This window comes from Littorina saxatilis, linkage group LG6 (genome assembly GCF_037325665.1).
Source record: "Littorina saxatilis isolate snail1 linkage group LG6, US_GU_Lsax_2.0, whole genome shotgun sequence".
NCBI classification, from domain to species: Eukaryota; Metazoa; Mollusca; class Gastropoda; order Littorinimorpha; family Littorinidae; genus Littorina; species Littorina saxatilis.
Genome location: NC_090250.1, coordinates 54592861 through 54606282, shown reverse-complemented (window position 1 = coordinate 54606282; position 13422 = coordinate 54592861). Strand labels below are relative to the sequence as shown.

General features: G+C 41.7%; 2 protein-coding genes across 3 annotated transcripts in view; one reads left to right on the top strand and one right to left on the bottom strand.

The window, feature by feature from the left end:
- LOC138969537 (transcription initiation factor TFIID subunit 1-like) overlaps positions 1 to 4909 on the top strand; it is a 47517-nt gene extending 42608 nt beyond the window's left edge. For both annotated transcript variants that reach the window (XM_070342365.1, XM_070342364.1), the window contains exons 38-42: positions 353 to 476; positions 1224 to 1324; positions 1591 to 1692; positions 3058 to 3157; positions 3779 to 4909. In XM_070342365.1, coding sequence (XP_070198466.1) covers positions 353 to 476; positions 1224 to 1324; positions 1591 to 1692; positions 3058 to 3157; positions 3779 to 4134 — 783 coding nt within the window. In that variant the 3' untranslated portion in view covers positions 4135 to 4909. The remainder of the gene's footprint in view (positions 1 to 352; positions 477 to 1223; positions 1325 to 1590; positions 1693 to 3057; positions 3158 to 3778) is intronic.
- A 2683-nt stretch (positions 4910 to 7592) lies between these two features.
- The window catches only part of LOC138969536 (glutamate receptor 3-like), a gene marked incomplete in the record, with an annotated part of 138329 nt that continues 132499 nt past the window's right edge, over positions 7593 to 13422 (bottom strand). The window contains 1 exon segment of the mRNA XM_070342363.1: positions 7593 to 7946. Within this exon segment, the coding sequence (XP_070198464.1) occupies positions 7857 to 7946 (90 nt within the window).

Sequence of the window (13422 nt, the reverse complement as noted above, 5' to 3'; positions counted from 1 at the left end):
GTGCTTCCCGTTTGGTTGCCTCCCCTGTGCTGTGCACTTTCACCAGTGTGGGGTTCCTTCAGTGGAGCTTTGTCACTGAGCCTACTTTGCTTGTTTGGTTTTTGAGTGCCTCCCTCCCCACCCGAAAAAGGAGAAAAAATAGGAAGAAAATGCTACGACTGTGGCCCGTAGGGGCGGAGGTGGGGTGAGTTTATTAGTTGACTCACAAGAAAACAAAGACAGCAAGGAAATTGGTTTGTGTACCGGAAAAGACAAGGGTAAGACAAGGGTAAGACAAGGGTAAGAGAAAATCTGTTCAATTCTTTCTCCACTATTCATGCAGTATGAGATATTTTGTTGTTCCCTGACGCAGCAAAGTGAGAACATCGCACAGCTGGAGGCAGATATCCGAGCTTCCCAGGAGGCCGCTTTGGACGCCGCAGAGTCTGACAGTATTGTGACTGGTACCTCTCTCAACCCTGACGACAGCATTCTGGGTAAGTGTGTGTGTGTGTGTGTGTGTGTGTGTGTGTGTGTGTGTGTGTGTGTGTGTGTGTTCTCTCACTGGCATCGCTCTCAACCCTGATGACAGCATTCTGGGTAAGTGTGTGTGTGTGTGTGTGTGTGTGTGTGTGTGTGTGGGTATTCAGTATTCTCACTGGCATCGCTCTCAAACCTGATGACAGCATTCTGGGTGAAAGACAGAGTCTTTGTATCTTGTCCAAAGCAAGTTCCATAATATCCACATTACACCTGAAAAGAACAGCTAATTTTGGACACTTTTTCAGAATACATTGTGATGTGAAACTGAAAGCTCTAGCTTGCGGTATGTTTCTTCAACCATGGCCATGGTACAAGCAGTTTGATCATTACCCTTATTCCCCCAGAGTGCCCAGTACTGTCCTCTCTAGCTCCCAAATACATTTACCTGAAATCCCCGCTACAGTATTCTCAATGATGCCCAGGAGGCATATCTTTTTCCATTTCTACAGTATTCTCAATGATGCCCAGGAGGCATATCTTTTTCCATTTCTACAGTATTCTCAATGATGCCCAGGAGGCATATCTTTTTCCATTTCTACAGGTTTCCTGCGATGTTTTAGCATTGATAGTTTCAGAAAACTTGTAATAGTTACTTTGCTTCGGTATTTCAAGTTTAAACTTGACAGAGTTACTTTCCACACCATGGGGGTAAACAGCTGAGTGAAAAAGTTGTAAGAGTTGCTGTTGATGGTGTCCACCAGGTGGCGACAACGAGAGCTTGGACAGCTTTGCGATGAGGGAGAACGTGACCATCGCTGAGGATGACATGTCCATCTCCTCCAGATTCCACGGCCTTGACCAGGTCACACACTTTGTCCTTCTTCTTCCTCTGTGTTCATGTTTATATGTTTTTGGGAAGGGTAAATTGATAATGCCCGATATTGAAGAAATGGCAAATCAGACAGAGTGCTCTTGCTTGCGTGCGTACGTGTGTTTGTTTGTGCGTGCGTGCGTGTGTGTATTTGTGTGTGTGCGTGTGTGTGTGTGTGTGTGTGTGTGTGTGTGTGTGTGTGTGTGTGTGTGTGTGTGTGATATGAAACGTGATGGTGGTTGTCTTGCTGATTCCAGGGCTTGGAGCTTGGCGACGACTCAGAGTTTGTGGATGTGGAGGGAGAGAGTTTTGACGAGGAGCAAGACGCACGCAGACGGAGAAAACGCCGCATCTCTCAGGTAAGCAACATTAACCCAGCCAGGTAAGCAACAGTAACCCAGTCAGGTAGGCAGCAATAACCCTGACAGGTAAATAGCAGTAACCCTGACAGGTAAATAGCAGTAACCCTGACAGGTAAGCAGCAGTAACCCTGACAGGTAAATAGCAGTAACCCTGACAGGTAAATAGCAGTAACCCTGACAGGTAAGCAGCAGTAACCCTGACAGGTAAGCAGCAGTAACCCTGACAGGTTAGCAGCAATAACCCTGACAGGTAAATAGCAGTAACCCTGACAGGTAAATAGCAGTAACCCTGACAGGTAAGCAGCAGTAACCCTGACAGGTAAATAGCAGTAACCCTGACAGGTAAGCAGCAGTAACCCTGACAGGTAAATAGCAGTAACCCTGACAGGTAAGCAGCAGTAACCCTGACAGGTAAATAGCAGTAACCCTGACAGGTAAATAGCAGTAACCCTGACAGGTAAGCAGCAGTAACCCTGACAGGTAAATAGCAGTAACCCTGACAGGTAAGCAGCAGTAACCCTGACAGGTAAGCAGCAGTAACCCTGACAGGTAAGCAGCAGTAACACTGACAGGTAAATAGCAGTAACCCTGACAGGTAAATAGCAGTAACCCTGACAGGTAAGCAGCAGTAGCCCTGACAGGTAAGCAGCAGTAACCCTGACAGGTAAGCAGCAGTAACCCTGACAGGTAAGCAGCAATAACCCTGACAGGTAAATAGCAGTAACCCTGACAGGTAAATAGCAGTAACCCTGACAGGTAAATAGCAGTAACCCTGACAGGTAAGCAGCAGTAGCCCTGACAGGTAAGCAGCAGTAACCCTGACAGGTAAGCAGCAGTAACCCTGACAGGTAAGCAGCAGTAACCCTGACAGGTAAGCAGCAGTAGCCCTGCATAGCTGTCGCTGCAATCCCTGTTGTGAAGGCTTCATGGCCAGCCACTGATGGGAACAGAACAAGTCTAGTCCGTCAGACCACGTATGTTATTCGTCTGAAGGCAGTTTGATGGGTGGGCATGGTAAATTCAAACAATGTATCACTCGTTGAACAAACAATAGACGCTGAGCTGTAGGGAAGAAAAGGCCATGGCTGATGTGAAGAGCTTGAGTCATGTCACTTTTACTCAGAGAAAAGAAAATCTATTTTGTCATTTTCATGAATAAAATTCTTGAACTGCTCGGAATCTGATGAAATGAAAGGAATAGCATCAAAGGAACTTATTTTGTTTTGTTTTGTTTGATTGACTTGTGAAAGGTGATGAATGTTGTGACTTTAATGAATGATGAAAGGTGATGAATGTGACTTTGATGAAAATGAATAAGATGGGACTGAAACTCTAACTGTTCTAATGTGATTCGCTCGACAGCTGGAGGGCTATGAAGACGAAGATGGGGGCGAGGGAGGCGACGAGGAGGAGGCAGATGATGCTGACATGGACGACACTCAGGAGCCAGATGACATTCTGGGTGAGAGAGAGAGAGAGAGAGAGAGAGAGAGAGAGAGAGAGAGAGAGAGAGAGAGAGAGAGAGAGAGAGAGAGAGAGAGAGAGAGAGAGAGAGAGAGAGAGGACAGACATTTATGAGGGTAATGAGAGAGAGAGAGAGAGAGAGAGAGAGAGAGAGAGAGAGAGAGAGAGAGAGAGAGAGAGAGAGAGAGAGAGAGAGAGAGAGAGAGAGAGAGAGAGAGAGAGAGAGAGAGAGAGAGAGAGAGAGGGAGGACAGACATTTATGAGGGTAATGGCATAAGAGAGAGAGATAGAGAAACAGTGAGACGGAGAGAGCAAGAGAGTGTGAGATATATTTAGAGAGAGAGAGGGAGAGCAAGAAAGTGTGAAATATATATTTAGAGAGAGAGACAGAGAGAGAGAGACAGAGAGAGAGACAGAGAGAGAGAGGGAGAGAGAGACAGAGAGAGAGAGGGAGAGAGAGGGAGAGCAAGAGAGTGTGAGATATATATTTAGAGAGAGATACAGAGAGAGAGAGAGAGAGGGAACAGTTGACAGCCAAATTATAATGCCAGATGTAACCCAAGTAGCCACCACATTGTGAACCAAGAGCTGACCCAGACTGCTTGTATCTTGTGTCCAGGCAAACTGAGTGAGAGTGAGGGGGAGGACGACCAGGACCTCGATTCGAGCGCCGCCAGCAGATCCCAACCCTACATGGACGAGACGGCCCAGGGTTTCGCCGACGACGGTGGCACCGGTTTCCTCACCACCACCACCAGCGGTGCCCCAATGTCCATGGACGATGATGAGGTCAGTTTTGACCCCACCGACTTCTTCATGAACAGTGCACTGGCTTCCGCTGCTGGCGCCGAGGGGTCGAACATTAACGATGACCTTCAGGTGTCCGATTCTGACGAAGAGGGCGCGGACGAGGCGCCCATTATTCCCACGGAGAATCAAAATGACGAGGGCTTTGATATTGATGAGTACTTGTGAGACAATGACAATATTTGGACTCACGGAGAATCAGAACGACGAGGGTTTTGATATTGATGAGTACTTGTGAGACAATGTGAATATTTTTGGACTCACGGAGACTCAGAATGACGAGGGCTTTGATATTGATGAGTACTTGTGAGACAATGACAATATTTGGACTCTCGGAGAATCAGAACGACAAGGGTTTTGATATTGACGTGTTCTTGTGAGACAACAACAGAGTGGCATTGCTGAGTTTGTGTCCGCAACGGAAAGTCTGTGTCATGCAGATTCTATGAACTAAGTGTCAGTAGATTTCCCACAGGGCTGAATTTGAATAGTTGCAAGTTGGACGTAATACAATTGTTGGGTGTGATTAAAAGGAGAATGACAGGAAGAAAGTGTGGCTGAAAGTACCTCTTAATGGCAGCTTACGATAAAAACTTTGAGGTTGAGCAATGTGTGTGTGAGTGTGTGTGTGTGTGTTCGTGTATGTATGCGCATGTGTGTGTGTTTATATGTGTGTGTCTGTGTGTGCATGCATCCGAGTGTGTGTCTGTGTGTACTTGTGTGTGTGTGTGTGTGTGTGTGCATTCCTGTGTGTGTGTGTGTGTGTGTGTGTGAATGCATATGCGTGTGTGTATGTGTGTGTAAGGAACTGCATGACATGTCAATGACGCGAACAGCAGTTTAATGTCTGTGTAATACATGTATTCTGTATTTTCATGGCAAAAGTTAATGAATTGTTATTGCAAGCTGCTGTTTTCTGCAAGAAATGAAATGAGAAAAAAAATGGCATTGTGTACTGTTTCCACTTGATAAGATTGTTTGTAAGTGTGGGTGTCAGGGTGAGAGAGAGAGGGAGGGTGTATATGTGTGTGTGGAGAGAGAGAGAGAGGGAGGGTGTATATGTGTGTGTGGAGAGAGAGAGAGGGTGTATATATGTGTGTGGAGAGAGAGAGAGAGAGGGTGTATATGTGTGTGTGGAGAGAGAGAGAGAGAGGGAGGGTGTATATGTGTGTGTGGAGAGAGAGAGAGAGAGGGAGGGTGTATATGTGTGTGTGGAGAGAGAGAGAGGGAGTATATGTGTGTGTGGAGAAAGAGAGAGAGTGTATATGTGTGTGGAGAGAGAGAGGGAGGGTGTATATGTGTGTGTGGAGAGAGAGAGAGAGAGAGAGGGAGGGTGTATATGTGTGTGTGGAGAGAGAGAGAGGGAGGGTGTATATGTGTGTGGAGAGAGAGGGAGGGTGTATATGTGTGTGTGGAGAGAGAGAGAGAGAGGGTGTTTGTGTGACTGCGCGCGTGCAATGTAACCGCCAAGAAACTCATTCAAGCCAAGGGAGTTAATGACGATGTTAGTAAAACTCCGTTTTCTGAGTTGTCTCTCTTGGACCATGTGACGGTGTCTTGCCCAAACAAAACTTCGTCATGCAGAGATCACTTGCAAGAATACGCGAAATTAATGTCAAACATTGGTCAATAGGAAAGTGAACTTTATTGGTTTTTTCACACATGTTCAATACATACAGTTATAATGAAATTGCATAAATGTTTTCCATCTCTACAGAAGGTGAAACAAACTCAATTCTGACACGCTCCCTTGTGTTCACAGACAAACGTTATTTTTTTTCAGAAGTTTCTCATCCTGCCTATAAATGAAAAGATTCCTGACAGTCATATGGGTTTGACAATGCTTCTTTCACAAGCTTTAGCTAATTTAAATGTTTAGCAGGAACTACTCCCAATACTCTTTTTGGCGGGGGTATTCATTTTGGTATATCTTTTTGTCCTTGGAGAATGACCTCAAGGATATTCCGGCTTATGTGGACAGCGACAGAACTGTGCTACCCCCCCCCCCCCCCGTTTATTCGTGTTTTCAAAGCCCCGAAACTTTCGCTGTGAGCAAGGGATCTTGATCGTTCGGACACCGATGAGTAACTTACACAATAACACGTTTATATCCAAGAAAGTCTGGGAAACTTGACTAAACTTCGCACAATAACACCTTTATGTCCAAGAAAGCCTGCGAAACTTAACTCAACTTCAATTAGATTATCGATGTTCATGCTTTGCAGCTGTAACTGGATTCATCATTCTAAGATTGAAAACATGGAAGACTGTGGACTTTATAAGAACATTTTTTTTTTTTTCATTTTCATTACTTTATTGTCCCATCGCTGGGAAATTCGGGTCGCTTCCTCCCAGTGGAAAGCTAGCAGCAACGGAGTCGCGCTACCCAGGTGTCTGCGTGTTTAGGTGTATTCAGCCACCTGCACTTATGGCAGAATGACCAAGGTCTTTTACGTGCCATTGTGATGACACGGGGGTGGGACATGGCTTCCGTCTCTGGGTCTGCACATAAAGTTGACCCGTGTCCGTCCCGGCCCGAATTCGAACCTGCGACCTTTCGATCACAAGTCCAGTGCTCTACCAACTGAGCTACCGGGCCCCCCGAAGAAAATCACAAAACCATTCACAGTACATGTACACATACCATCAGAAAATGTCACAGCGACAACACATTCACTGGTATTAATACTAAAACTGACATTGTATTAACAAACTATCATCATTTCTATTCTCAAGACAGCTAAGAAAAACAGGCAAGATAGAAAAAAGAAGAATGATTAGAAGAAGAAGAGAAAAAAGAAAGAATATTAAGAACCAAAAATGGTAACAGCTACGTTATTCTATACAAAATCAACACTCTCACCCACAAATGCCTCCATGGTCTCGCCCCTGCCTATCTCTCTGACTCTCTCTCTCTATATATATATGTCCCTTCACGAGCACTCAGATCATCTGCCGACTCCCTTAAGCTCAACATCCCCTACACCAAACTCAAAACAGCAGGTCAACGCTCATTTTCTTTCCAAGCACCTAGCCAATGGAACACACTACCTCTCCCCCTCCGTCAACAACAGTCCCTCGAATCATTCAAATCTGCACTCAAGACATTCCTTTTTTCCAAATAATCCATGCATTCTACACTGCCCACCCCATCCCACCCTGAATAACTGTACATATTTAATGGTTGATGGTGTGTGTGTGTTAGTGACTTTAAGTCTCCGTGTGTGTGAATGAGTGTATGTGCGCCTTGAGTCGCCTGTTGGTGAGATATGTGCGCGTTACAAATATTCGTATTATTATTATTATATTATTATTCTGTAAACTGTAAAATGGACAAAGGAAGAAGAAAGAAAGGAGAGAGTATCACACATTACCATCATTTCTATTCTCAAGACAGCTAAAAAAAAAAAAAAGCAAGATAGAAAAAAATAATAAGGCAAAAAAAAAAAAAAATAGGTCTGTTTAGGGTAACCCGACCGACCCTATTTTTTTTGCGCGACCCTAGACTTTTTTTTGGCATTTGGGAAAAAAAAAAAAAAAAAATGTTTTGGTTTTTTTGTGCAAAATTACGTAAAAATGTGTTTTTTGGGAGAAAAAATGTTTAAAAAAAAAACCGACCTACTGACCCTATTTTTTGGGCCTATGTTACCGTAAACAGACCTATTTTTTGGGGGCCTAAGAGGAAAAAGAACATGAGAAGCAGAAGAAGAAGAAAAAGAGGAAGAAGAAGAAAAAGAGGAAGAAGAAGAAAAAGAAGAACAAAACAAAAGAATATTCAAAGAATTGGTAACATCTAGGTTATTCAGTACAATGGACAAAGGAAGAGGAAAGAAATGAGAGCTAGAGTATCACAAGGTGTAACAAGTTGAGCAAGCCGCACGGGTCACAGTTCACTGATTGCTGTAGCGCGGCTCATGGTGGTCATCCTGCATGAACGACTCGAAGCCAAGCAACCGCGGGCCGGGCGCGTCGTAAGTATACTGCACAGCAAACATGAACAACAATGATTCTACGCATTTCATATAAACTCAGCACAACATTATTGTGACAAATGTGACAAGAAGTGGCCATACTTAATGAAGTTAATCTTGCCAATACACTCATAGCTTCAAAACTGGAAGCAATAACTTTCAAAATTGATAGATAAACTGAAAGGTACACAGACAGACAGGCAGGCAGACAGACTATTGAGCAGCATTTCCAAACGTTCTCATCCATAAAATCTGCATTGCTGATCACAGATGACTGATTTACACAAAATAAAAATAAAGTAGATGTGTACTGCCGGGCAGTACATACCCCAAGCGAAGTCGTCCATCTGTGTGTACATGATTCTCTCTCTCTCTCTCTCTCTCTCTGTCTTAAAATGTGTCATCGATGACGTGTTTTCATACTTGCTAATGCGGCAGGCTAATCATGACGTCAAATTGAAACTTCTTGAAGTCTCTCAGAAAGGGACATGAAAACCATGTGGGGGTTACTGGTTTGGGCTGAAAAAAAACCCAACTCCACCTAAAATTCAAGCGCCTATGGGGCTGAATTATGCAGCATAAATTGTGAAACATCAGGATATCTCACACTTTCAATTCTGCCATCATGTCAAATCTGACAACAAACCTACCCACAAAATGTCATAAATATCGGTGTAGAATTGAGACTTAACGGTTTTTAACTGCCAAAAATAAGTTTTTTTGACTGGAATAGTTTGTCTTGAAATTCAGTTTGGGACAACGGACCCACCCACTAAATTTCATAAAGATAGGTGAAAATTTAAATGTAACGGTTTTTAACTGCCAAAATTATGTTTTTCTTCTGGAAAAGTATGGAGTGAAAATCAGTTGGGGACAACGAACCTACCCACAAAATTTCATAAATATCGATGAAAAATTGAGATTTAACGGTTTTTAACTGCCAAAAATAAGGTTTTTTGTCTGGAAAAGTATGTCTTAAAATTCAGTTTGGGACAATGGACCCACCCACTAAATTTCATAAAGATAGGTGAAGAATTGAAATTTAACGTTTTTTAACTGCCAAAATTATGTCTTTCTTCTGGAAAAGTATAGAGTGAAAATCAGTTGGGGACAACGAACCTACCCACAAAATTTCATAAATATCGGTGAAGAATTGAAATTTAACGGTTTTTAACTGCCAAAATTATGTTTTTCTTCTGGAAAAGTATGGAGTGAAAATAAGTTGGGGACAACAAACCTACCTTTAAAATTTCATAAGAATCAGTGAAGAAATAGGATTTAACGATTTTTTAACAGCCTTGACACTGAACATTTGATAAATCATTGGTGATGTCATCATAACCCAGTCGTTGTAGTTGTCGTCGTAGTTGTTGGTGTTGTTGTTGTCATGTTCGTTGTCGTGATTGTTGTTGTTCTCGTGTTGTTGTTTTTGTTGTTGTTGTTGTTGTTGTTGTTGTTGTCGTCGTCGTCGTCGATGTCATTTGTTGTTGTTGTTATTATCGTCGTCGTCGTCGTCATCGTCGTCGTTGTCAGAGGTTATTTCTAAAGATTTCATTGATAGTCTTTGTTCTCGTCACCAAGACTTGCTAAGAACAAGCTTGGAACAGCAAGTTTTCCAAGAACAAGATTAGAACAACTCATTACATCATTACCAGTACGTCATTTGTATTTAGAACACACTTTAGAAAAAAACTCTTCAGCTACAAACCAGTCACCCTCACATTTCCGAGGTGTTTGTCTAAACCACTTACTGAAATGTTTTGAGGTTTAATGACCATACACATGTTGAACCGGTGAGTGTCTTCCGCTGCTTAATTCGCAAATAACTATTTTATTAAAGTCCGCTTGAAACGCTCAAAGATGAAATTCCATGTTAAAAAGTGACAAAAGTTTCACATTTTCCCGTTGTAACAGCTTCCGATGATATTATATGAAAATTCTGATCCTCTGAGAGGATTCCCCGAAACAAAATCAGTTTGTACGCCTAATTTTAATAGAATTGTCCAAACAGTGTCGCTAATATTGTGCTAAAAGATGAATTCTAGAACAATGTTCACAGACAGACACCACTTGGCAAAAAAAATTTCAGTGCTGGGAGATGAAAAAAAAAACTACCTCGCTACGCGCGGGCTCCGCCCGCGCTCCGCTTGGATAAAGTAGATGTGTACTGCCGGGCAGTACATACCCCAAGCGAAGTCGTCCATCTGTGTGTACATGATTCTCTCTCTCTCTCTCTCTCTCTCTCTCTCTCTGTCTGTCTTAAAATGTGTCATCGATGACGTGTTTTCATACTTGCTAATGCGGCAGGCTAATCATGACGTCAAATTGAAACTTCTTGAAGTCTCTAAATATAGGGCAAGTGCAAGTGGCAAGTCCAACGGCAAGTGATAGTGACAAGTCCGAGGGCAAGTGCAAGTGGCAAGAGCTACTGTCTCTGCAAGTCCTACGAAAACGGCAACTGCAAGTCTCGGAAAGTGCAAGTCCTTAGGCAATTGTCACCGTAAGTCAGCGTAAGTGCTGCTACGTTATTACTGACGTTACTGTTGATGCTACCATCGAGGCTTCCACACCGTGAACGTTACTGTTAATGCTTCCATAACGTGGATGTTGCCGTTGACGCCTCCATGCTGCAGCTGCTTTTTGGAATAATTCCTGTGGATCTTCGAACCAATGTGCAGTATTACGTCATTATGAGCAAACACGATGACATCATTTACGTCATGGAAAAATATTGTCAAATAGTCTCGGCGCCCTGACAGTCTCTTAAAATGTTACAATTGGAGTACAGCATGAAGTGTCGTCCAACATCTCATGCCACGAGTTTCACTGTGCACCAAGATTAAAAGTTTATTGGACGTAAAGAGATTCACTGTGAACCAAGATTATCTGATTATTAGAGGTGAATAGTGATGACATATATTCTATGAAATTCAGTACAGGACAACGGATCGACCCACAATCTTTCATAAAGATTGGTGAAGAAATGCCATTTAACTGTTTTTAACTGCCGACATGTAGGTTTTTTTTCTTGACATGTGGGTCATGAGATTCAGTTTTAAAGTACAACGGACATGTTCACAAAATTTCACAAAGATCGGTAAGGAAATGGAATTTAACGGTTTTTAACTGCCAAAATTATGTTTTTCTTCTGGAAAAGTATGGAGTGAAAATCAGTTGGGGACAACGAACCTACCCACAAAATTTCATAAATATCGATGAAGAATTGAGATTTAACGGTTTTTAACTGCCAAAAATAAGGTTTTTTGTCTGGAAAAGTATGTCTTAAAATTCAGTTTGGGACAACGGACCCACCCACTAAATTTCATAAAGATAGGTGAAGAATTGAAATTTAACGTTTTTTAACTGCCAAAATTATGTCTTTCTTCTGGAAAAGTATAGAGTGAAAATCAGTTGGGGACAACGAACCTACCCACAAAATTTCATAAATATCGGTGAAGAATTGAAATTTAACTGTTTTTAACTGCCAAAATTATGTTGTTCTTCTGGAAAAGTATGGAGTGAAAATAAGTTGGGGACAACAAACCTACCTTTAAAATTTCATAAGAATCAGTGAAGAAATAGGATTTAACGATTTTTTAACGGCCTTTAAATCATTGGTGATGTCATCATAACCCAGTCGTTGTAGTTGTCGTCGTAGTTGTTGGTGTTGTTGTTGTCATGTTCGTTGTCGTGATTGTTGTTGTTCTCGTGTTGTTGTTTTTGTTGTTGTTGTTGTTGTTGTTGTTGTTGTTGTCGTCGTCGTCGTCGATGTCATTTGTTGTTGTTGTTGTTGTTATCGTCGTCGTCGTCGTCATCGTCGTCGTTGTCAGAGGTTATTTCTAAAGATTTCATTGATAGTCTTTGTTCTCGTCACCAAGACTTGCTAAGAACAAGCTTGGAACAGCAAGAGTTCCAAGAACAAGATTAGAACAACTCATTACATCATTACCAGTACGTCATTTGTATTTAGAACACACTTTAGAAAAAAACTCTTCAGCTACAAACCAGTCACCCTCACATGTCCGAGGTGTTTGTCTAAACCACTTACTGAAATGTTTTGAGGTTTAATGACCATACACATGTTGAACCGGTGAGTGTCTTCCGCTGCTTAATTCGCAAATAACTATTTAACTGTTTTTAACTGCCGACATGTAGGGGTTTTTTCTTGACATGTGGGTCATGAGATTCAGTTTTAAAGTACAACGGACATGTTCACAAAATTTCACAAAGATCGGTAAGGAAATGGAATTTAACGGTTTTTAACTGCCAAAATTATGTTTTTCTTCTGGAAAAGTATGGAGTGAAAATCAGTTGGGGACAACGAACCTACCCACAAAATTTCATAAATATCGATGAAGAATTGAGATTTAACGGTTTTTAACTGCCAAAAATAAGGTTTTTTGTCTGGAAAAGTATGTCTTAAAATTCAGTTTGGGACAACGGACCCACCCACTAAATTTCATAAAGATAGGTGAAGAATTGAAATTTAACGTTTTTTAACTGCCAAAATTATGTCTTTCTTCTGGAAAAGTATAGAGTGAAAATCAGTTGGGGACAACGAACCTACCCACAAAATTTCATAAATATCGGTGAAGAATTGAAATTTAACTGTTTTTAACTGCCAAAATTATGTTTTTCTTCTGGAAAAGTATGGAGTGAAAATAAGTTGGGGACAACAAACCTACCTTTAAAATTTCATAAGAATCAGTGAAGAAATAGAATTTAACGATTTTTTAACGGCCTTTAAATCATTGGTGATGTCATCATAACCCAGTCGTTGTAGTTGTCGTCGTAGTTGTTGGTGTTGTTGTTGTCATGTTCGTTGTCGTGATTGTTGTTGTTCTCGTGTTGTTGTTTTTGTTGTTGTTGTTGTTGTTGTTGTTGTTGTTGTTGTTGTTGTCGTCGTCGTCGTCGATGTCATTTGTTGTTGTTGTTGTTATCGTCGTCGTCGTCGTCATCGTCGTCGTTGTCAGAGGTTATTTCTAAAGATTTCATTGATAGTCTTTGTTCTCGTCACCAAGACTTGCTAAGAACAAGCTTGGAACAGCAAGAGTTCCAAGAACAAGATTAGAACAACTCATTACATCATTACCAGTACGTCATTTGTATTTAGAACACACTTTAGAAAAAAACTCTTCAGCTACAAACCAGTCACCCTCACATGTCCGAGGTGTTTGTCTAAACCACTTACTGAAATGTTTTGAGGTTTAATGACCATACACATGTTGAACCGGTGAGTGTCTTCCGCTGCTTAATTCGCAAATAACTATTTTATTAAAGTCCGCTTGAAACGCTCAAAAATGAAATTCCATGTTAAAAAGTGACAAAAGTTTCACATTTTCCCGTTGTAACAGCTTCCGATGATATTATATGAAAATTCTGATCCTCTGAGAGGATTCCCCGAAACAAAATCAGTTTGTACGCCTAATTTTAATAGAATTGTCCAAACAGTGTCGCTAATATTGTGCTAAAAGATGAATTCTAG